Consider the following 25,439-nt stretch of genomic DNA (forward strand, 5'->3'; position numbering starts at 1 on the left):
TCTGTTAACACGGACATAGACAATTAAGACACACTGTCCCTTCTGCGACGAGCTCTATTTGCTTGGCTACCAACCCATCAACTTAGTGATTTAAGTTATTCTTCAATCTAACTGTAGTTGTCCAACACCTGATAGATGCTCTCTGGCCAAGCGTTACATTCAAGGATGTAAACCCCACTAACTCAACAGCATCTTTTCTTTGTTTCTATTTAACAGAATTCTTTCAACCTTCTCAACAACTGTGTATTAAAACAGGATTCTAAGCAGCAATATCCTGACTTTCCTTCCCTAAACGTTTTGACTGCCATTCCAAAGCAGCAAGGGGATTGTGAGTGGTATGGCATAACTAGGTGCCTTCTGCTGGAAAACATCTGGAGTACAGGACACCCAAACTGTAAGTATTCTTGAGCCAAAAACCAGGTTATTTTCCTGGTTTCCTGGTAAGGCACCCACATCAAAAAATTTACTGCTGTCTAACTTGGTCTTGCAGTTGCTAGAAACACTTACTCATTACTCAAGCAGAAATGTTTTCTTGTTGAAAAATGAATAAACACATCAAGTTCATCAACAGGAGTTTTTCTGGTAGAATTTAATACAAGAGTATAAGAATAAAATGAGTCTCTAGATGATGTACAATAGCAAGATTTAAAAATGTCTTAAATATATACGTCAGAAGAAGGGGAAAAAGACAAAGTTGCTAAACAATACTGCCAGCTAGTAACAGAAAATCTCATTAAAGAGTTTCACAGTACTATTGTGTGTAGACATTTCAGTTCATTATCAAGCAAGTTCAGTTACAAAGACAAGAAATCCTAAAATTCAAGCAAGGTTTAGTTTTAATCTCTGTTACGTAAGATGTTTGCCTTCAGGAGTTCACATAAAAGGGCAATGTATTTTTAACATATGGGACTAAGGAATGCACAGTAGTATAGTTCTGTAGGCAAAACCTAAGAAAACAACAAGAAAGCAAGGTTGTTTGATCTTTCCCCCAAAACAGACTAATTGGACTCCACTGATTTCGTTGAAATAGTGAAATGTCACGTAGACTTGTGTTACCACAGATGGAGATTAAATTAGTCCTATGAAATAACTTTAGTCGCCTTGGCAGAGAATACAAAGGTTTGAGAAAAAACATGTAACCCCCTCCCACCCAAAGTACAAACAAGGAGGTTCCTTTTGCAGCGCAACCTCTCTGTGGCAGTGACAGATCAGCATTTGTACAGGAACACTGAAAACACGGACTTCACATTTCACACTAGAATCCTGGGAGAGTTACAATTTCCAAGTCTGTCCCTCAAGAAACTGTCCCCCGTTAGAAACTAGGAAAAAACAAACCTACCTCTTCTATCTCACCATTTTCAAGTGAAGGATGAAGCGTTCTTTTGCAATCAGATGCTGAAAGAGATCTTTTCAACTACCGCGTGGGTTCCCCCCACCCTTGGAATTAGCCCTTGACTGGAGGCAAGAACAAGGTGGAGAAAGAAGTGGTAATACACTTTGACAGGGGACTAAGATACAGGAGAGAAAACATGAGAGAACAGCAGTGAACAAATGTTCATCAGCTTTCTTTATGAATTTTTATTTACTAAAACGTTCCTTGAAGGATTTCAGCAGTAAGTTAACACTGTTATTTGGAATCAATAATTGACTCTGTGCTAAAAAAGTAATGAGACCTCTTTGAGATTATTGCACAAAAACCTGGCAGCAAACCATTAATAACCCTTTGAAATGCACATATAGATCAGTTTCTGAAACAGCATTACGGCATGTCTCTAAAGTACAAAATAAATATATTGTTAAAGAATAGAAACTAAATACAATTCTTTTTATTTAAATCAAGTCCAGCAAGAAAATATTTTAATATGGCAAATACCCCAGCACTTGCTGCAAGCATCCATAATCTAGCTATTTCATCATGAGTGTGATCACATTTCCAGCCCTCTCCCCAAAAGGTATAACCTTGACAAGAAATGGAAAATACATAAAATAGAATACGAAGCATTTTCTTTTAATATATACTCCCATTTTGGTATTTAATGCTTAATCTATAAATAGACGCTCTCAGACATAAGAATGCTTTGTAACTGTGTTATCATGCTGTTTTAAGATTAAAATATTTTACATGAGTAAGTCCAAAGTAGTTCACTCTGTAATTATACTTCCAGTGAAAAAAAAATTCTTCTATTTCATTAAGTATCAAAACTGGAATTTGCATTTTATCAGTAAGTGACTATATGCTGATGACTGCTTTAAAATATATCTAGTTCACAAAAAGTATTGCTTATCTGAGTGCTAGGTAAATACTATATACAGGTAGTCAAAGAGTAGATGAGAAACGTCATGTAGTGCTACTGTTAAGAAAAGTTTAAGTAGTACAAAAATTTCCAATAATTTATGTCCCAATTTTTTGTGTGTGTGCTACCAGGAAAAAATTAAAGGAGATTTAAAAAAAAATAATCAAAATACTTATCCCAACTACTCTCAGCTGAAGGAACGAAACCATCCGTTTTTTTAAAGAGCAACAAAGTATTGCATATAATTAAGATTTTTCTACTAATTACAAATTTAATTTAACAAAGTAATATGGAGGCAGCATGTGGTAGATTTAAATTCATACAGTCTGTTAAAGTAATACACAATTGAAAATTATTGCTCTAAAATTCTTAGATTGTTTTAAATCTAACTTCAGCATAGTGCTACATATTGTTCAGTTTTGAAGGCTAAAATTAAGAATTTTTGAATCTCATTTTAACATAAGCAAAGCTCATCTGCACCTTCTCTTAAACCTTTTTAGCAGCATAGTCAGCTTTATAAAGAGAAAAAGGCAAAATATTACCATAATTTACATATTCTAATAATCTTTCCAAGGCATCAAAGGACCCCGCTTGAAATTCCTATAACAATTGACAAAAATATATTAACATATACTTGCATTTACACTTTCAAAAATTTGCAGTTAGTACTAAGTTGGCCTATGAAGCAGTAGTAAAGTGCAAAATATTTGGTATGGTATCTAGTGATTAGCTTTTGCTTCTGTGGAATACAAATGAGTAAGCCTGGCTCTTCCATTGAGAGATATGGTGTTTGATGGAGGACCAACCTGGAGCCAGAGGGGGGAAAAAAAAAAAAAAAAAAAGAAATATTAACTTTTCAGATACTTGTTACACAGTATTACTTCAAGGAAACAGAAATACCGTTACTTCAGTCACCATTTTTCTCATGGCAATGGAAGACCTACTATATGATTTCTGAACAAAACACACATGCTACAAAAGTGGAAATGTAAGAAATTACTTAAACACATATTTCATCCTATCTAAAACTTCTGTGTATAACTATTCAAAATGGGCATAAGTTTTAGTCCCTCTCCAGACCTGGTTGCAAAGAAATACTTGAAAACAACATCACTAAACCAAACACTTTTTATTAAATATTGAATAGACATGACCTCTAACAAAAGCTTCTAACGCTTCCTTATACCATGGTAATGTTTCTGCTATCAGGAGCAAACTATAACTTCTAGGATAGATAGCAAAGACCTGGTTTTCAGGGGAGTTGCATAAACCAACAACTCCAACTGGAGTTAATGGGAGCTGTGGAGGCTCCACAGCCACGTGAACCACATAGCACAGCACAGAGTTTACTAAGCACAATGAAAACATTCTGAAGAGAAAAATGGTTAAAAAGAAACCTCACTTGACCCATTTTAGGTTAGTAATTACTGAGGGCCCTACTGAACAGAAAGAACCAGCAATACAAAAGGCCACAGATCTCGGCATTGCATACTCACAACATATTAAGTAAAATGGGACAAAAATAAAGAATTTGGCTAGTGGTGCCAGCATTTTATTTTTTTTAACGATTCCCTCACAGAGCTGAAAGAAGGGGAAGTATGGTAAGCAGTAAAAAGAGAAGTAAGCACCTGACAAGCCTCTTTCACAATTCAAATGGATCAGGTTATTGCTCCTTTTACTGGGTGCAGCACGAGAGTGGAAGCTAGGAGGTGCATGCATTTAAAAAGTCCTTTCAATATTGGAAGTCGCTTTTGGGTGCTAATAAGTTATTGATATGAAATGCTTCCTTCTCTGTCCTACTACTGCCAATGCTCCACGTTAAACATCAAATGAGACCATGTTTTCATTAAATTTGCCATAGGCCAAAACCCCTCTCTTTGTGCTGTCAGACACACCTGTACCACAGCATGCGTGTTCTGGGTAAGAGCGAAAAGAACAGCGTGTACAATTTTATGTTTGGCAAAATTTCAGTGGGTTCTTCTTTGCATTTTGTGTGTGTGTGTGTGTGTGCGTGTGTGTGCGCGCGCTTCGGGGTTGTTTTTTTTTTTTTGAAGCCCGTTTCAGGTTTCTGTGTTGCAGAATGCTTTTCTTTATGCTTACAGCATCTTCGTTATTATAGTTTTTCCTTAAAAAGTATAGCCCTCGTCTCACCCCAGCCTCAACAGATACGATACTGAGAAAGAACATCTCCCACCCACAGCAGAGAAAGGGACGGGAGGGGAAGGGGACTTTGAATCATCATCTCTTTTTCGCCATGCCATTCTTGTACCTAGACTGAGAAAGACTATATGGGTCAAATGTACCCCAAGAACATTTCTATTAGAAAAGAATGAATAACCACATAATGAAGTTTTTCTTTGTTTTCTTTCTAGTAGAAATAGACTTCTTGAATTTTGAAAGGCACATTATGAATTTTATTTTTTAAAACAGTTACAAGCTACTGTGCCAACAGCCATGCCTATGCATATTTCCCATAGAATCATAAAACACAGTTCACACACTATGCAAAATAAATGAAGTTCAGTATTATTCAGAATGTAATTATGCATTGGAAGGAAAAAAAAAACCTTAATAAAAATACATGCAAACAAAATCTATATAATATTTCTGGTTGAACGGATAGATCTGACCCCTAAGTGACTCTGAAGAGTACAGCATTTGCTTAATCTTCTCCTGGTTTTGAAGCGGCTGTGGTTAGCGACATGGAGTTAGAAGTAATACTCCGGTGCATTATGTACCACTTTTACTGACTAGAGGTCAAAAACTACTTGAGCGTGATTGTAACCTTTTCAGGAAACTGAATCTTCCCATTCAATGAAGAAATGATGGGAGTTCTGCAAGTCTCAGAGAGGCTGTTGCAGCACTACACTGAAACAAAGCCTCACGCATGAAATGGAATGTTCTAATATCTGACCGTCCACTGGCAGATTTTGACCCTAGGGAATCAAAGACTTCCATAAAAACAAAAAGAGACCCCTCACATCCGCCCACTACACATCATTTGCGTCTTTCAAGTTTCAAGTGGAAAAGGGAAGAGAAACAAAAACTACTGGATTTCTTTAACCTTCGGCAATGAGAAATTATTCCTCTATACAGAATGCAAAATACTAATGCTGGGTCAAGAAAGCTTTGTGTCAGACTACCATTAAATTGTCTGGTTACACATTTAAAACAATATAGATTTTTAAAGTGTGCAATACTTTACCCAATGAGAGAAGTACAGGTGAATTTGAGGGGAAAGAAAAATTAAGCCACAGTTTTAACCTGAGAGGGTGGGGGACAGTCCTACCAGGGCCGTTGACAAAACATTGAGAAATATCTTACTAATGATACCAAACAGCAGCAGGAGGTTTGAAGTATATGCGAGAAGAATTAAGGACCTGATAGAGCCTAATAAATAGAAAAATACAATCTTCAGAACTTCTGTGTTTCCTGCCTGCAAAAGATTGCAGCTACTGCGGGTCTAGGGTGAAGCTACTAGAATGTGTCTGCAACCATACCACTTCAAACCATCTAAACACAAACAAATAATTGACTATATTCCTGATTTTATGAAAGAGATACTTAATTGATAACATAGAGATTTCTAATTCATTTCAGGAATCTTTCTGATTGGATGTGTAGCATTTGAAAATATGGACATAAGCAGCTTTGCACATGCATTCACCAGTTTATTCTGCAAAACCAAACTCTCTTCCCCACCTCCCTTCCCACGGTTAAGAGACCTCCCGGCAGCACTTTGTGCCAAAGCTAACTGCGTTCAGTGTCAGGCATTAATATGGTAATTTTGAAGGAAGTATCACGAGTTCATTGTTATGGATGCAATGATGAAAACTCACCCTTTTCAATTTGGCAGCAGCTTCTCCAGAGCGGATGGCAGCCAGCAAGCTCTGGTGGATCTGTTCTGGGTCAGAACGCTGGAATGTCATCGCGGTTTGTTTCTTAGTGACAGGGGGTGGGTGGTCAGTGGAAGCACCTGACTGCGCCTGACTCTTCTGCTCACTATTCACATTGGTGCCTTTCTATAAAGGAAGGAAGTGGGAGGAAAAGCCAAACAACACCTTTTAACATGAATTAGTCATAAATGGAAAACTAAGTCAACCTGGCACAAGGTTGCATAGCAAACTGCCACTGTTCTAGCGTTTGCATCATTGAGTATTTCAGAGATCAGCCACATTTCCACTACAGCACATAGTTTCTCCCTCAGCTAACTATGCTGGCAAAATTTTATCCCCCCGTTCAAGGGGGGATTGTTTGTGCCATGATCACTTGAAGCCAAACTGATCACACTGCTCAGAATTAAATTTAAGAAATCAACACACGGAACCATAAAGGACAAATCATAAGTACTCCGAACATAAAAATACATATACACAGTATAAATGATTCTATTTAATTTGTGTTCAGTTTTTGTCCCTGCTATACAGAAAAGAGGTGGACAGGCTGGAGAGGGTCCAGAAAAGGGTCACCAAGACGATCAAAGGCCTGAGAAGCCTGCATATGGGAAAAGGCTGAGAGAATTGGCTTTGTTCAGCCCTGAGAAAAGAAGGCTTAGGGGAGACCTTATCACCACGTTCCGGTATTTAAAGCGTGGCTACAAAGAAGATGGAGACTCCTTTTTTACAAGGAATCACATGGAAAAAACAAGGGGTGATGGGTACAAGTTACTCCTGGGGAGATTCCAATTAGACACAAGAGGAAAATTTATTCCAGTGGCTGATCTCATTGTGAGAATCTCCCCAGAGAAGTGGTGGATTCCCCATCATTGGACACTGTTAAGATTCAGCTGGACAGGCTGCTGGGCCTTCTTGTCTAGACTGTGCTTTTGCCAAGAAAGGTTGGACCAGATGATCCTTGAAGTCCCTTCCAACATGGTGTTCTATGATTCTATGAATTTACTGTTCTTCGAAGTAGGGGATGCTAATTATGGCAAGAAATAATTATTTCCAATAATTTGAATGAGGCTTTTTCACTTTAACATTCCCTGTAATCCTGTATGTCATTATGATGCTGTGCTACTGCTGGACACCACGAGGTGTTTACCACTGTATGAATACAGCTCTTTCTGATCAGGGAGAAGTTCAGAAACGAGCCTCTAGACTAATCACACTAGATGACAGTGGATCAACAGTCAACCAATGTTAGAAATAAAGCTTACCTCATCCATTGGACTATTTTGTGACCCCACTGTTACGGTCTGTAAGGAAGGGCTGTTCACTCGAGGCACAGAGGTAGCTGAGGAGAATTCAGCTGTCGAAGAGGCAGAGGAGAGTTCAGCAGGGAATTCCTCTCTCGGTGCCTGGCTAGTGATTGTACGTGTCTTATTGAATGATTGTGACCTTTTGACTGCGGATGAGACAGCAAGAGCAAAAGGAGATGGTCTCGAACTGGAATACGGCTTTGGAACTGCAAAATTTCTTAGAGTTCTTAGGTTCAATGGTGCTGACGGAGAGGAGGGAAAACTTGAAGGTTTATTGGTTTTAATAGAAGTGGAGGATTCAATTTTTTTTCCATCATCAACTTTTTCATCATTTGCTGGAGGACAGGAAGTACTTGTTTTATGTAAAGGTAAAGAAGCTGGATCAGGTGATGAGATGTTTTTTCCCATCTCTGTATTTTTAGATTCATTTTGAATGGAATTAGGAGCACAAATGGTACTTCTGGCAACTGCAGATGTCACATAATGACTTGAAGCTCTTCGTTGCATCTGCAGATAAAAAGAGCTAGGCTTTGTTGTAGGACTTAATGCATTTGACTTGTCCTGAGTCTCAGAAGAAGCACTTGTATTATCCAAGCTCAGCACCAGAGGGACACGCTGTTTGGAAGACACTGTTTCCGTCCGATTGCTCTCAGTAGTAATCTCAGCTCCAGACGTCACAACACGTTCAGAAATGCTGTTCGCTCTGTGCAGCAGATCATTTGCTGCTGCAGGTTCATTTTGTGAACCAGTCTGTAAATGACCCACACTTTTTGGAAGATGAGGAATTTCAGCTTGCACTATGAATTCTCTGGGGTCTTCACGCTTCAGAGAGTTTTCCAAAGTAGATACCTCTTGATCCTTATAATTTGATGGAATTTCTGACTCCCAGCTCTTCATTATTTCTAAGGATTTTGGAGGCACTATTTTATAAGTAGTCATTCCAATCTTTGGTATGTAATCTCTTGTAATTTCATTAGCGGGTTTGGGCTTAGGTTTGGTGTCCTGTCTATAAAGAGGGTAAGCTTTTACAGGAGAGCCATCTGGAGTTTTTGCAGTTGTTTCTGGTGAAGCAAAATTACTGCCGTTTACACAAATGTCACTCTGATCTTTCATGGGAATTACTTTTTCATGGGTAACTTCTTGTTTCTCAAGTTTTTGTTCTGTTGAAGTATCTTCATCCTCTTGTATTCCGTGCATCACTTGAAGAAGGGGGTTGTTTGTATCTGTATTGTGTTTTGGGACCAGTCCTCCGAATGTGGATGATTCACAATCTTGAGGAACAATAATTTCTTTCTGTGTAGTCCTTCCCAAACTGCTATCCAATGGACCTGTCTGGATTGCAACATCCTGAGTTTTTACTGTGTCCAAGCTGGTTTGATTTGTTTTCTGATCTTGCTTTTCTGGAATCAGTTGAGGATAAGTCCTATGACTTACAGAGAGGTCATTTTTACATGCCTGGCAGTTTGATAGTCTGTCAGCTTCAAGCTTCTTATTTTCTCTAAAATCTACTGTTTTAATTTCAGCTGTCTGAAGTTCTTTCCCTTCTTCTGTTGTTGGAAGGAATTTTGTATCAGTGTGATCTTTAAGTTAAAGAGAGATTCCAAAATTAATACAAATGCCAAAAGGATTCCACCTTCCCCCTTACATCATGAAGCCCCACATCCAATGTAGTTAACTACAAGAACTGGCTCCTCACTGGTATTAAAGTTTTCCTTAACACTTACTTTTAAAGGCTATTTAAAGATATACTTATATTTTACTAATATTGCCAAATAATAGTATTCTAACTCAGGTATTCTTCCTTAATTAACAAGCTACTGGTGCCATGCATCAACTTAATAGAAAAATCTATTCTAGAATCATTTAAAAAGTGCTAATGAATTTCAGTTGATTATATAGGCATCAGTGACTCAAGAGCTCAAGGACTATTGAATATTAAGTTAGATGCAATTTTTATTTAGTTCCACGCTTTTGTGGCTTCTGATCTTTAGTTTTAATATTACAAATGTTATTTGTCAACTATACCTTATGTATTTGTACAGGAGAACAACTGGAAAACATATGGACAAATGCAATTTTCCAACTCTATTTTTCCAACTGTTTAGCAGGTCTAATAATTCCATTTTCTGCCCCTGGACTAAACACATGTAGATCTCTCCAAAACACAGGAATATTTCAGTCAAATTGTTTTAAATACAATATTGGGAAAAACTGAATTCTTTAGGAAAAATAATGTGGGGTGGTATTTTGGGGAAAAAAAAAAAAGGACAGAAGAAAGTTTCCCCTAATTTCAAGTATGTTATAAAACTTATGTCACATATAAACAGGACTCACGCAGTATGTTGTTATGATTTATAAACAGAGGTATACTGAATATAAAAGACTATGGAAGGCCTAGTATATAGATCTGAAAATCAGTGCCACAAAAGGGTGAAATAAATTAGTCAGGTCACTAAATCCACAGAAAAATTTATGATCCGTTAGATGCACAGGATGTCGTCATTTCTTTTCAAATCAGCGTATCACTTTGTTCTATTTGTATTTAAAAATATTTGCATTTTCATGCAAAAAACTCATGCTAATTTCAGAAGCAAAGAACAACCGATGGCCTTTCCACCCGTACTGCCCTACAACAGTGTGGTGCAGACTTGACTACTGCTATAGGAAGTAATTAAAAAAAAAATATTAAAAATGAAAAGCTAAAAAAACAAAACTGCAGTCAATTCTTGTCACCTCATCTCAAAGAGGATACACCAGAGCAGGAGAAAGTATAAAAAAAATAATCGGATGATAGCAATTCAAGAGTTGACTGTATTTTCTTTTTTTTTTTTGACAGGAACAGAGAAGTTCTCTTCAGCCTTGTTTTGCAGTATTAAAAATGAGTGGGAACTACTCACCGTCGTTTTTATTTTGATCCAAAATTCTGAGCTTCCTGTCTTTTTCAAACGCAGCTTGCTCGCTGCTCATGTTAGTCTGTAGTCCTCTGCAAAGCACAACAGTTCATTAAATATGCTGGTATCATTCATTTCAGTAAACACAAGAAACGATGCAAGAGAACTGGCAACATTCTCCAAACACAGATGGACAAAATAGAATCACTCTGCCAAACACTGGAGTACTCAAGAGAATAGATTATTTTGTTTTTTTAAAAACAAGAGGAAACGCTGCTATGCTATTTTACCGAAATGACATGCAGCTTCACTCTCCTCTGTGTAAGCAGATGATCAGTTTTCCTTTCCTTTCTTCCCCTCCTTTTGTTTACTCCTGCAGTTTGAACAAGCCCCTTTCCAGTAACAACTCAGTTTCAGCGCAGCCACAAAGGTGATGGTTTATCATTTGTGTAACAGTGTTCCTAGCGTGAAGCGTTCTGACACCCCCGATATTTAAAACGTATCCTTGATTTTCACCCCAACATGATGCAGAGGAAGCTGCATGAGACACCAACTGCATATGAACGCATGAACTGAGCAGTACGGGCTTTTCAACACAGTAATGAAAACTTTTCTGTCCCTTTGGAGAAATGTCTTGAGAACAACAAAGAAATAGGCATCAAGCATGTTACTTGCATACTAAACATTTTGCAAACGCATACAATTCCTGTTCTCAGATCGCGGTGGACAAGAGAACCGCACAAATGCTGCAAAACCCCCTCATCTTTTTTGGGGGAATATTAAGTACTTGACTTAAAAAGGTAAATGAAAAAGGCCAAAATACTTAAAAATTTCTCTTTTAAAAACATTATTAGAACTTCAAACTTACATCTCTGTTTAAGATACTTGCATTTTCTGTAGTTACACATAGTGGCATTACGAAGATTCCAATTCATTTGCCACTTCAAATGTATTAGTTGTCAGGAATCAGTGCCTTAAGTGGAAACATCTGCTTTGAATCATTTAAAATTACAAATTTCTCAATAACCATCCATCCTCATGTTGCTTGTACAGTCCAAAGTATACGGTAAGTGTCCAATAAACCACTGACCAGGAGCATATGCTCTCAAAATTATCATTGGAAGAAAGTTAAAGCTCAGTCCTGCACTCTGTACTCTTCTTATCTCCATTCCCTTGAACACAGCTGACCGAACTACAAGTATCCACAACAGGCTGAACTGTTTTAAAAAAACAAAACCCAAGAGCCACAGAACACCACAGAATATCATTATAGAAATCAGGGGTTTGACTGGAATATTACACGTATCCCTGGTTTGATTAAAACACGTTTCCTCAAAGTAACTAGCTCTTATATAAAAGATCTGAAATATCAAATGATAATGATACTCACCAGAATTATAGGCCATGAAAGGCTATTACAAGTTAGCGGGGGAAAAAAGAAACACCCCCAGGACAATTGGCTACACTGGCCCAGTAACACAAGCCTGGTAATTTGCAAGTTCAAGACAACTTAAAAATAACATTAGGCTGATCCTCCTCCTCGTAGCCCCTCACAGAGCAGACAACACCCAAGCAACTGGCACAGTATTTGTCAGGACAGAGCACCAGAGATTTTTGCAAAGCCCCCTTTGGCCTTGGACTGACAAAAAAGACCCTTGAAAAACAAGTCAAAGCTCTCCATGCTACCTTGAAAGTTCTTGGCTGCATTTTGGCTTCAGTACAATAATTGAAATAGTTCTTTCAATTTAAATTGGGAACAGTAGCCAGTTTAGTTGCCCCAGGGAACAGAGAAATAGTGAATTACATTAACACAATGGGACTTCTCTGGACAATCAACATTTATTTCAAGCAGGCACTAACTCATGTTGGAAACCTGCTGAGTCAGGTAGTTTAACAAACATGCTGAAGGGCAAAGGTACAGCATCACCAGAAGGGAAAAAGAGCAGTTAAGAAAACTAATGTGTTTATTCTTTAAAAAGGAAGAATTAACTTGTTTTCCTGAGAGCAGATGGATCGAGACAGGTCAAGACAACTGGCTAGCACATAAGGAAAAGACAAAAGAAAAATTAAAACCAAATCAAATACACAAGCAACAGATAACTGTGCTCAGAACAGAAATGGCCGATCTACCTGGTTTTCCCCAACTGTAAGAATGAATTTGTACATTTTCATTTAACTAATCAATTCAATTTATTTTTTTTTGCAGCACATTGCTCTAGCGAATACGCTGGGTATTTTAGAGACAGGTTCGGCTTTTCTGGGGTCCAGCTGTTTGAGTAGTAAGGAAAGGGAGGCTTAAACAGAATAGCCTGCAGAACACTGTCATTTTTGCTGAAAAGCTGCATGAATTACTGTGCACAGAAGAGTTCTACAATGAAAGCTAAGCATATTAAGCTCATTCCTCTCTCACAATTCTCTATTCTGTGCTCCACAATGAAACAGCACTCTACGTTTTATTTGCCTCCCCCATTCCCTCCCCAATGCTCCTTTCTTTGTCACAAAACGTACTTACTTGCCATCTGTGCTCATATTTTCTTGTTTTTCTTCCTTGAAGCTTTGTGAGTTGTCTACAGAAACACTGCCAGGAACTGGAGCTGATGAAGCACGATTATTTTTTTCGGTTTCCAGTGGTAGCTCAGCGGAGCTCAAGGCTGCAGGAACCGCTCCTGCTGTCCCGAGAGGGGTATTTGCACTTTCACTGTCCTCTGTCTGTTGCACACTCATTTCTTCCCTTTCATCAATTTCTTCCAGGTTGTATTCTGTGCTCCTTACAACTACATTCTCAGAAAGAGGGGGAAAAAGAAAAAAAAAAAAAAAAAGAACAAAATGAAACAACCCACAAACCTCAATGCAGGGTATAGATACACAGGGACTGTGAAATCAGACTAAGTAATTTGAAGAAGGAAAACTCAGGAGACTTTTCTTCATTTTCCGGGGGGGGGGGTGGGGGTGGGGGTGGGGTGGGGGGGAACAACTACCCAAAAAACCCCACAATTAATTCAGAGTTTTAACTTCACAGTATTTTCTAGTTCTTTCCAATTCTCTCTTTTTACATGTGAGAATACACTCATCACCATGCCACTGTCCGTTTCTGTAACTGCATAACGTTTTCCTTGTTTAAAACAAGTACTGGATTAGGACAGATCAAAATATAGTTAACAATATAATAATCCGAAATTTCGCGGAGGCAGTTTATTTTACCCAGATTTCTTAATACTTCCATTAGCTCTCCAACGAGGTTTAAAACACACGTTCCTTTAGATCAGATATCCTTTTATCTCTGACATACCCATATCACACACAGACTAAAGAGTAAACCAAATCTCAATTTTGCCCACGGTTTGAACAAGTTTGCTCACCATCAAAAATTTCCCATAATTATCCTGTGTATTAAAACATAGTTATATGTATCTTGCGCAGTACCCTGTATTACAGTAGAAGTGGACAAAAATAAAGTACATAGGAAAATGTTAATCCATAAAAATGGTATAAATTTTCAGCTAAAGCATAGTTGAACTAAAAGGTTTAGTTACTGGATTAGAACGCACATAATTCAGCATACCTGAAGTTAAACTAATAAATCCACCTATTTTGATTTTCAGAGGGACTAACCATCTCTAGCTTCACTCCCTGCCAGTACTCTTCCTACAACAAGACGATGATTCACATTTTTCAAATATTAGTAAGTAAACCATACAATTAACGTCTTGGCTTTGCAACTTGTGTTCTATAACATAAAGACAAGAGTAATTCTGTCTATATAGCGCAATATGGTGCCATGGAAGGCTACAGGCAACAACTGCAGCCCTATAAGCAGCGCGCTCTGCCTGACCTGCCCAGGGTATACCTGCCAGCTCTGCACACACCAATACCTGTTAGGCACAGGCCTTGCACTTGGGCAATTAGGTTTCAGACTTTTCTAAGTTGTATTAGTAAATTTCTAAGCGTAAACCAAGGCTAACAATGAAAACAAAATACTGGCTTAAAACAAGCAATACTGGAAAGTAACAGATCCCAGAGTATGAAAAAAATCTTAGATTCACTTCTTTTGGTACAGACTGGTATCCTACAATGCTTCCAGTACTTCTAGAGAAGTACAATGTTACAGAAACATAAGAGAGGACTGTAGATATCGGGAAGAGTCTCAGTACAGAACAGAAACTTTGACTTTTCCAATAGGGTCACTAGTTTAGAGTTCAGTAATACCAAAGTTACTCATTCACAGTTACAGAGCAACTACAAAAGCCAAACATTTTACTATTTAATTCTAGCTTTTTGTATTGTGTACGGTATTTTTGTATTTTGTAGTTACACGTTAAGTAATGTGGTCAACATGTGTCATAGCGCTGAATGCAGAGGTGATTTAGATCCCCACGGCAAGAGGGGCATGACTGCAAAGTAGCGCAGGAGGGCTCCTTCCATGTGATTTAAGCACAGGTACATACCGATATGCCACACTGGTATTAAAAAGACTCCTTAAGAATTTACTATTAGTAAGGGCCTTCTCTTCCTTCCCCCCCACCCCAACCTGCTGAGACTATTCCACAGCCCACAACCATCTCTCAAGATCACTGTCTCCTTCACGGATGAGAACTATTATGGGCTTGAGCCATCAGCAGCTGAAGGAACAAAGACTAAGACCTTCAATCTAAATACTCTGTGGAAACCTGAATTATACAACAAAGCACAGCCAGGACTTCTGACAAGACAAATAGAAGCATTCTGGAGTTGCAATGGCTTTGTGCCCAGGCACTGCCGTCATCTCTGTTGCTTTTCCTCTGGAGAGAAGTATAACAAAGGCTGAGTTGTACCTATACTGATGGGATGGAAACTTAGCTTGGGTTGGTAGGAGACATTGCTGACATTCCTGCTATGTGAAAGTCTGTCCTGTGCTGAGCTAGGAACCCTTCCGAGCTTCGGAGTGGGCTAACCTGACCTACAAATGCAGGATACCAAACAAAAACAACCCTCACACTTTTTCCAAAGTGCTCTACTTCATTTGTCAGCATAATACCAGCCTTGCTTGAAGCTAATTTCAACTTGGGGGTTTTCATCTGTTACTGGATCTCATTCCAGACCTGGGCCATCACTGCAGCAGAATCAAGTCCGAGTGCATGTGATAGAACATTTAACAGCCATCCTTCACTTACACCATGCAGTTAACTCCCCACAGGAACAGTTCCGATTTTATGACTTGTTTCCAAACCCTCAGTTTAAGAGTTTTGATAGGCAACATACCACTAGGAAGTACTTATGGCAATACTAGCTACATACTGTTGCCTTATTGCTTATATACTCTATGTGTAAGTCCATATATAATATAAATTGCATTTTTGTCTGTGTATAACTTATTCTCCATGAACATTAGTCACCGGGTTTTAATCAGCCCTAAAAGAACACTGTTAAAACCTACAGGATGACATTGTGAAGACATACCTGATAAGAGGACTGACATACCAACTGCAAGACTCCTTTGGGTCAGTGAGAATGCTCTTTGCACAGCAGCGAACAGGCTGACACTGCTCTGAGCCATTAGTCTTGCCAGCACCAAAGCCAGAAAGCCCGACTACATCATGCAAATCTGCCAGTGTTTTTGCTCTTGACTCTATAGTCCTTAACAAGTTTCTTAAGAGATACTGTAACCAAGAAGATGATATCAAGGGATTTGTTTGATGGGAAATTATTAAAAAAATCTGTAATTTTTAAATGATTTCTTTTAAACATCATTTCACCCTCTTCCCTAGAAAAAAAGACCGAGCATTAATTAAACTTTGGGAAGAGGAACAAAAATCATAATTGAGAAAAAAAGTTGTTGTTTATAATCCCAAATGTTCAAATTAATTCTCTGTCAATGTTTATTCTAGTAGATGTATGCCTTCAAACTACTTTTGTCAAGGTACAGTCTGTTTTTACACCATGGAAAAACTGTCATTTCACAACAGAAATGTTTCCTATTCCAAATTCTATAGCACAGTTCCACTTAATGTACACGTGTCTGTTAGTTATGCACTACTTAGATACCATATTGAACATTTGTAATGGTTCATTACGGGGCAGAAGGTAACTCTGTATTTGCGGCTTAACTTTTTTTTTTGGCTTATTTGCTAAAGTAGCAACGCACAACAGAACTACTTTGGGAATGCCAGTCACCGCTGAGCTAAACCCCACAATGCTTCCAGAAGCCTGACAATCAAAGCAGTATTAATCCAACTGGAAGGAACTACCGAGTTTATGTAAAGTTAAAATTACGTCCAATTTAGCAACTAAAGAGATATTGAACTATTTTATCCATTTAAAACAAAACCCAGGTGTGCATAATTTTCCGACTAGGAATAGGACAAGCGTACTGCAATTGATTTTGCTGCAGGTGAATATTGGTTCTCACAGCACGATGGGCTTTGCTAAAAGGACCTTTTACACGTAGGACTCAGGACAGTTTCAGATTTCACCAAAAAGCAGCAGTATCCCATAAGAAAAAGAAAAAAAAAAAAAAAGGGCAATGAAGCTGTGCCATGTGACTTGTCTCTGCATTTGGAAAAAAAACAAAAACCAAACGCATTGCATTAAGTCTTCAGCAAAGGACATTGCATGAAGACAGCAGCAGCAGAACTAGAGAACAAAGAATGTCGCTAACTGCAGAGGTAAATCCCAGTGCTCAACACAGACTGTTCTAAGTCCAGCGAAGATGATTACATTTTTCTTCTATTTCTTTCCATTACAGCTTAAATTAAAATATTTCATTACAAAACTCAAATGCCTCAAGCAGAGGTTCCTAAATCTATGGAAAAGCAAACAAGCTGTTTCTATGAAGTTCAGGGCTGTTTATCCATGCAGGACTCGGACATCACAGTGATGGGAAATGCCGAAATTCTAGCACGGATCTACAATCTTAAAATAGAAACAAGCTAAATAAAACAAAAACCTTCTAAATCATAGTATGATAACTTCACTCATCATCTTAGACCCCTCACATGTAGATAAACACAGTTTTCAACACAGAAAATTAAGTACTAATGAACATCACTAAGGGCCATTCCCTGAGGAATGACTACCCTCCTTCATCTGCTGCAACAGCTAGGAAAAGGAAAGGTTGCAGCTTCGTTTCCTCTTCAACCTCAGACTGCACAGTATAGGTTCACACTTCCTATTTATTAAGCTACATGTTCTTACTATTAAAGGTCTTTTCTGACAATTTACATAAATTGCCCTAAACACAAACCAAGTCCAAATTTACTGATTACCGATTCCCACCCCCCACCCCCTTTGCCAGAGACCTAGGACGGCAGGTGGCTTTTTCAGCTCTTGTGGTACGTTTGTGTTTTACCACTGCAACCAACCTGGTTGGCAACCCACATAAAACAGCTGGAAAACGACTTAAGAGCTCCTGTCAACTAGCACAGAAACTGGGTGTTTAGCCTCATATAATGCCAGTGGCACTCCACAGGCTCAGTGCTTATGTATTTCATTCTTAGTGAAATACACTGAAGAGTGATGTTTCCAGACTGCATTGATTATTCTAAAAGCTTTTATAAATTTCAGAAGACTCTTAGATGCTGTATCTCGTAATCTGAACCCTACAGTCTGATGCTTACAAGCAACAGTACTTAATAGTACAAACTGCATAAATTAAAAAAGTATTATGTTCAGCAGCTAAAGAATTGTATTTTAAACAGATATACTTTTACGTAACACATCTTTTCCATAGCACCCAACAAATTATTTAATTTAATGTATAAACAAGTATTTCTGCATACAGTTTATATTTACAACTTCTGTTTTCAAAGGCTGTTGAGATGTAAACCAGAAGACGGGCACAGATTTGCTCCTACCCCTTGGTTATGCAGGCCGTGGGCAGCACAAGGCAGGGTTCTGAAAACAAGACTGGGCTTTGGCTTTTGAAAGGCTTGTTATGAGATACACAAAAATCACAGAAGTTCTGGCTTGTTCTTGTCTACGACTTGTGAGCGAGGAGGGAAAACAGGGATAATGTTTAGTTTATTAGATGTAAAGCACAGAGATCAGTACAAAATATAACATGTATTTCTGTGGACAGTAAAGGTAAAACATCTTTATGTTAGAAAGCCATCATTGTACTTCAAAAGGAAAAGTTAATTGATCTGAAGCATTAAAATTAGTTCTATACTTACAACACATCTATAATACAATAATTTATTACTGTGAATTATCATAGCTTGCTTGAAGTAGATTTTATCAATGCATTTGGAAAAAGAACCAACCTGTTTCAGACTGCATTTCAGTGGCTCTTTCTTCCGCTTTAGTAGAGGCTGATTCTGTTGACTCTCTTACTGCAAAAAGTCAAGTAACAAGCTTTTTTGTCTCTCAATTTCTGCACCAAGAAAAGTTCTAAATAAAATGTTAAACTGTGATCTTACAGACTGACGAGTTCTTCAAAAAAATGCACCTTCTCGTAAGCACCCAGTGCTCATTGTCACATTTCCCAGATATTTTCATCTCAACTCTCAGGTATTTTGGAACCAATGGGAACGGAATTTTTGTTCAAACAGAAGAATTACAAAAGAACAACATAAAACTTTCTCTAAAATTCTTCTTCTCAGTCCATTCCCTCTCTGATCCAGAGAAGCTAATCTTTTCTCCCCACGCCAAGCTGTCCATCTGATTAACACAAACACAATTGCTATAGTTAACCTAACTGTAATGAATTTGGTATTTTCTGCTTTTTTTCTGATCTGCGTGCCCTAGAACCTGCCTACTTTCTCACACTACATGAGCCAATCTCAAAGCAGCATTACCGCTCCTTACAATCCGAAGACGTTCGGCACTCATTTTTTTACTTGAAGTTCCTATCTCCTAAGGTTGTATTTCCTTAAAGTTTAACCAAATTGCCATACTTTCTGTTGCCTCCCAATTAAACAGCATAAAAAGATTACCAGTCTCATTACTGCTTTCACTTTGATCTTCTGGTGCTCTAGAGGGTGGAGAGGGTGCTTTGCGCTTCATCCTCCGTAGAGAGGAGTTCACAGAAGTGGTGTCACTGAGCGGCAGAGAACCTTTCCGTACCAATCCCAGAGAGGCCTAGGAAGGGAGGCAGGGGAAGAAGAAAATTATCAGCAATCAAAGAAAGACAGCAAAATAGCTCTAGTAATTATTCTCCAAAAGTATTTATAATATACGTTTGGGAAAGAGAGAGTATATACCTATTACCAAACATATGTTTCTCATCCTAATTCCTCCAAGGAGCAGTTTTCAAAAAAAGAATTTTTTTCTAGAGTAACTGAATATATTCACAGAGGTATAAGATACAGCAGTAAAATAAAATCAGCTGTTACATATACTATGAAAGAGAATTTGAATTCTTTTATGCCCGAAGGCTATTCTACAAACCCCAAATAATTCTTTTCTAAAAGTAGCTAAAAATCACTGCAGAAAGAAGCTTCAACTATACCCCACTGCAATGACACGACGCAATGTTTCCTTCTCCATTCCTTGAACAGCAGTCTTAAATGGGCTGTATACACAATTATTAGGATTTTGTGTCTCTACTTGAAATACCTGAACTTTTATAGAAATTTTTTGAATGCCAGCTTTCAAAACTTATCATGGAAAGTAAAACTGTCTTATAATCATAATACTGAAGTTAAATTGTAGTAAGTTGTAATAGCAATAATTATAATACCTACTGATGTTAAATTGTAATAACGTCCTCGTTATTGTAGCAAAAGACAAAAAATTTTCCTAATTCACAAATAATCGAAACCATTTAAAAAAAAAGGATAAAGGCTGCCTACTGAAGACTTCATAGTTTTATGATATAGCAGTCCAATTGTATTTGAAATTGTTTTTAAAATATATTCTGTGTCTCAAAAAGAGAGTGGCTGAAAATTTGCCTGCCACTCTTAACTGCAGCTTGCCTTATGCAGAAGAAACTGCGTATTTCCACATGTATTATGATAACGCTCGGGATCCCAGCAATAAAGGAGTGTATTTCGGCACTAGACACAGCTGCCTGTTTCTGTAGTAATTATGATTCCTATCACTTGTCTACTCGACAATATAATAAAATGCAGCAGCGACATCCATTTCTGGCTAGGAGGATCCGCACAGCGACTGGATATGGGGTCATCTTCAGAGAACTCCTCTGTGCTTCAATTAACCAGCCCACTTCACAAAGAACATCGAGGAACAGAAGTGGCATAAATGCACCTACAAATTTTGTTTCACTGATGATCCTTTCAAAAACATCACTGACAACAGAATTCTTGATCGTGTCAATATCCATGAAATAAGATGCTTATCCTTTAGAAAATTACCACTGAACAAGTACAAATCCTACAGTAAGGGGGATACTAAAGACCAAAAAGCTAAAGTATTTGGTTGTACACAATCAAAACTATAAAGAATATTAGTCACAAGAGAAAAGATACTGGCACAAGATGTTTGTGAAGCAGTGTTTGGCAGCTCCTGTTATCTCTCAATAGACTACCTGAATGAATGAACGGGGATGGTGAAAACCATCCTCTGAGCTCCCCTGGGCACACTCAGTCGTCTGCTTTGTCCCACCCCAATGCTGGGTGTGACAGATCCCTTCGGTACTTTACTGCACTGTAAAGAGCAACACTGTCCAAAACGTTCACACAATTCTTCTACCTATCACTTTAACCTATCGCTTCAATGCCAAAGCAAGCAAATCAAACCTTTTACAGCAAAGCAGGACTCAGTGTTTTAAGGAGAAAAAACAAAGCACGAGGTGAAATGTTCTTTTAAGAAGACAGGGACGTAGCACTCCACTCCTAATTAAAAATACTTGCATGCTTGAATAGTTTTTAAACGAGTCAGTTTCCAGATTAAAACATCACATAACAAAAATCACTTTACACTGTTATAGTTTCTCATCCACAGTTCTCAAATATTTCTATAAAAAAGAAAAACCAAACCAAAACCCCCAAGAATGAATAGTATTCAGCATCTGAATTTATGCAGGAGGGGATGTCAAATCTAATATTATTTCCCCAGAGGAGGCTTTTTTAATTGTTAAATCATTTTCCTCCTTGCTGTTGGGCAGTTTCATTTTTCTCCTCTTTGGTAGCTGCTCTCCAGGCTGTAGCCCCTCCGTTGTGCACAAAGACACTGTCTCTCTGTTCAGAGGTCTGCACCCTCATCTGCTTCGCACAGGCTCCCTCAGCTGACTTGGCTGGCACAGAGTTCTGCGCACACTCACTCAGCGAAACAGATGTCACCAGAGTTCCCTCCTGCACAGACAGAGTATGTGTGTAGGGGGGAAATAATGTTCTCAGCATAAGAGCACAAATGCTACTAGAAGATTTTTATAAGCCTTTCTACTGCCCTTTGCATCCAAAGAAACAAACGATTTGCAAAGAGAGATTTCGAGAAAGTACTAAATGTTCCAGTTAAGGTTCAAGTGTTGAACAGATTTTCTCAGGAATTATTCAACATATGAATATTAAGAGCTTTCAAATCCTAACAAAGGCTGTAATGTGAAAATAGTACTTTAAACAGATGGAAAAAAAAAATAATGTTATTAAGACGCCTCTGACAAAAGTTTCGGAATCTACATCTGGGTGTTCATGTGTCATACCACCTGCCAATGATAACCAGTGCTTTATCAGTTACGCTTAAATTAAAAATAATCACGTTAGAATCACTAAAATAATTAACCGTGCCTGTGCAGAAACACCACTGAACTCTGTCACAATTTCCACAATATATGCAGGAGTTCCACTTTTACACACTGCACACCCTCCTCATCCTGGAACAAGGTTGGATATGAAGCTTTTTCGCCTCAAACGTGTACAGACAAACTTAGCACGAAATCCCACACCACCCCAAGCAGAGATGTGTAGAGGCCAGTGCTTCCCAAGTTCCTGCCTCTGAAAGCTGTGGCAGACGTGGGGCCTGGCCCTTCTCACCATTTCAAAGAGCGAAGGAAAGGCAATTAAGCCACAGTAACTTTGCACCTGGAATGGCAGGCCCAAAAAAAAAAAAAAGAATTTGGGAAAAAATGTAGTGGTAGTGGAGCATTTCAGCGTGCTGGAAAGCATACCTCACACCAAGGGTCACTAGATATACGTTTTCATACCACCAGTACCTACCTCTTTTGCTCCACAGATAACCAGGTTGAACAGAAGCTAGATAGGCGACTGGGATATCAAAGCACATTGCTAGCCGTATCGTTACTATTTCTTTCTTCCCTTTTTACAAGTATGCAGACAAATGTATGGTGAAGGAATAACGGGAGGGGCGGATCATATTTGCTCTCATATGCACTCAATTTCTATTACATGACTTAGGCTTCCCAAAATCCTTAAACTTAGTGAAAGTACTACAGGGGAAGTAATGTATCTCTGACCTACTGGAATGAAAGCACATACAGAATATATTCGGAGAAACTCAGCTGGTGTTCTTCTGTCCCAACACCCAATATCACTGTTCTCTCCTATGATTTATCTACATACTTGCCAGTACTGAAGTACATACAATAAGGGGACAAGGTTATGCATTTGGTATACTGAAAAGTAGATGGGTGCGGTGTTCACCGCCAATTCTGAATGGTATCGGAATCATATCGAATGATCTTCATGCAAACTTCAGCAAGAGCAAACAGGTAGTCCTGAGCATTGTCTTCTCCCAGGTAACGCTGGCTTTATTCAAGACCTCCCTGATGTTCGTAGCACTCGCTGCATCATTGCCCAACTTCTTTAAAGGGCTGACCACCAAGTTTCAGGCAACTGAGCACTTGGGTGTAACTTCTTAAGCATGGAACTCATTCCTCCCCAAAATCTTAATGAAGTTGTTGCATGACAGGGGCTAATAAAGCTTTTCAGAAATACTTAATGGTTTAGTCGCTTCCCACCCTTCCTCCATGCATTCTGTCATCTTCTTTTTCCCTTTCTTTTCTAAAGGGTAGACTGGAGGTTTCAATTTCTTTAGGAGTTCGGGTTGCGTAAATAAGAGCAAGCAGTATTTCTACAGTTGAGAAGTTTTATCCATCATTTAAAACTGTAAATGTTTTGACTAAAAATCTCCACTTAATTGTTCCTACCCAAGCATAGTTTACGTATGCTCCTTTACAATAACCGAAAACAGTGTCCAGAGACAAACATCCATGGGATAAAATGAAGATATCACAGTCTAGTTTTTATAAATGAAGCGTTAGGAAGAAAATCAGCAATGGCATTTTGGACATAATCAAATGCTTTTCTTTTAAAATAAATTTTCTTTAAAAGAAGTGTTATTACTAGAAAATTGCGTACACTTTTATAAAAACACGTTAAGACACACGTACTGCACTATACAAAAGCACTTTGCAAAAACTCTTGCGAGTCCACTCTACTTTCAAGTGTATTTAAACTTGCTAATTCTAAACATACTTCTGGCAAAAGCCATCTTGGCCAAAATTAGAACTGCCAAATAAATGAGGGACTTCAATACTAGAGACTAACATGCGCATTTCCAATCTGATTTAACATAGACATTTGCTGGACAAGTATTAACGATTTAAGCTTACCAGTCATCTTCTGAGCCTCATGTAGAATGAGCAAACCATGCTACATAATAACTTGTAGAAGCTACCCTTACATCCACTGTACTAATTTCTCCCCTAAAAATAGGAACATATCTCCAAAACTAATTCTATAATCACTCTGAAATTGAAGCAGAAAAATTCCAACCCTCATACCAGAATGTAACTGCTCATATAAAGAGAAAGAAGTTTCTTTTTTAAGGGAAAAGACGTGGAGAAGCTGTAGGAGGTAAACACTAAAACCCTTTTTCATACTGTGAGAAATTGGACTACAATACACTGTGAATTTGAAGAAAGACAACAGTGAGAACACTGTTCCCTTAAAGTTGGCTCATTTCAGTGTTGTCTGATGTTACTACTTTGGCATGTTTCTATCAAAACCAGGCAAACAGTTTATCCAGGCAAAACTGACATTTCACTTTGTCTTCCTTGTGGATGTTACAAAAGAGATTTGTCTATAATAAGGCACATGCAGAAGGTCATCCCGGTCCATAGAAGAAATAAAGTATGTACCCAATCTGCCAAATAAACTGAATGGCAGGCTTCAGAACTTAGGCATTCTTAACAGCAACACAATTTGCAAGGAAATGCTTCTTGTAAGGCAAAAGCAGATAAAAAGTAACCCTTAAGGGGGAAAAAAAAAAGTATATCCTATTTTTTTTAAATTAATTTAACAGGACACTGCAATAAAAGTCAATCTCCCAGACATACTAAACAGCCCAGCAAACACACCCATCAGCCTGGTGAGCAACCCGAAAAAGACTTTAAATCCTACCAGCAGGACACATATTTTCAACAGTGGTGAATATGAGAAAACAAATTTTTATATTGTTTACAATGAAATAATTGTAGTCTAGTGTGACCATTGTACTTGCCGCACTACTGAGAACTTGGATTAGACGAGTATAAATTGGTCATCGTGGGTTGAGAAAGCATTAATGCACATGATACAGATGATGAAATGCTGTGCAACCATCAAAACTGACTTTATTCTACAATACCTACATGTTTAATTTCAAATTCTGCATTTAGGATGTTAACTATTGGAATCAAGACTTACTAGGTATTTGAATAATGCCCAATTTCATTTATAAAGTTGCAAATCCTGTAAATGACATTTAAATTTAAATAAAATTATTTTACATTGTCCCTTGCCTAACACCTTATGTTTTTAAAGGGAACCGTCCTTTATTTTACAGTTATGTGAAATCAGAAGTCTCAATAGCCGGAGATACCTTTTTGCTTACTCTAGAGACTTTAGTGGAAGCTCTGAGAAACAAGGTTCCAAATCTTCCCATTGCCAACATTACTCAAGCAGCGCTTGATCTCACATCAAAAAACCAGTATTTTTTGGGTTCTCTTAGTGATGGAGCCCTATTGTATGTTTTCTGTTCTCCTAATTATGTGCATACAGTTTTGAAAATCAAGATTTGATTCAGCCATGTGAAACTGAAAAGTCGAAGTTGGAAGGGACCTTTGGAGATCATTTGGACGAGCCTTCTGTTGAACTCTAGGTCTTAGATTAGGTTATTGCA

The 25,439-nt window shown here is 38.1% G+C and overlaps 1 protein-coding gene across 5 annotated transcripts in view; it reads right to left on the bottom strand.

Annotated features, from left to right (window-relative positions):
* Positions 1–573: 573 nt before the first annotated feature.
* The window catches only part of COBLL1 (cordon-bleu WH2 repeat protein like 1), a 91,554-nt gene continuing 66,688 nt past the window's right edge, over positions 574–25,439 (bottom strand). For all 5 annotated transcript variants that reach the window (XM_063341146.1, XM_063341142.1, XM_063341141.1 and 2 more), the window contains 7 exons: positions 19,295–19,439; positions 18,623–18,691; positions 12,898–13,159; positions 10,392–10,477; positions 7,453–9,074; positions 6,134–6,316; positions 574–3,100 (listed from right to left, as the gene is read on the bottom strand). In XM_063341146.1, the coding sequence (XP_063197216.1) occupies positions 3,014–3,100; positions 6,134–6,316; positions 7,453–9,074; positions 10,392–10,477; positions 12,898–13,159; positions 18,623–18,691; positions 19,295–19,439 (2,454 nt within the window). In that variant the 3' untranslated portion in view covers positions 574–3,013. The remainder of the gene's footprint in view (positions 3,101–6,133; positions 6,317–7,452; positions 9,075–10,391; positions 10,478–12,897; positions 13,160–18,622; positions 18,692–19,294; positions 19,440–25,439) is intronic.

Source organism: Chroicocephalus ridibundus, chromosome 7 (genome assembly GCF_963924245.1).
Source record: "Chroicocephalus ridibundus chromosome 7, bChrRid1.1, whole genome shotgun sequence".
Lineage (NCBI taxonomy): Eukaryota > Metazoa > Chordata > Aves > Charadriiformes > Laridae > Chroicocephalus > Chroicocephalus ridibundus.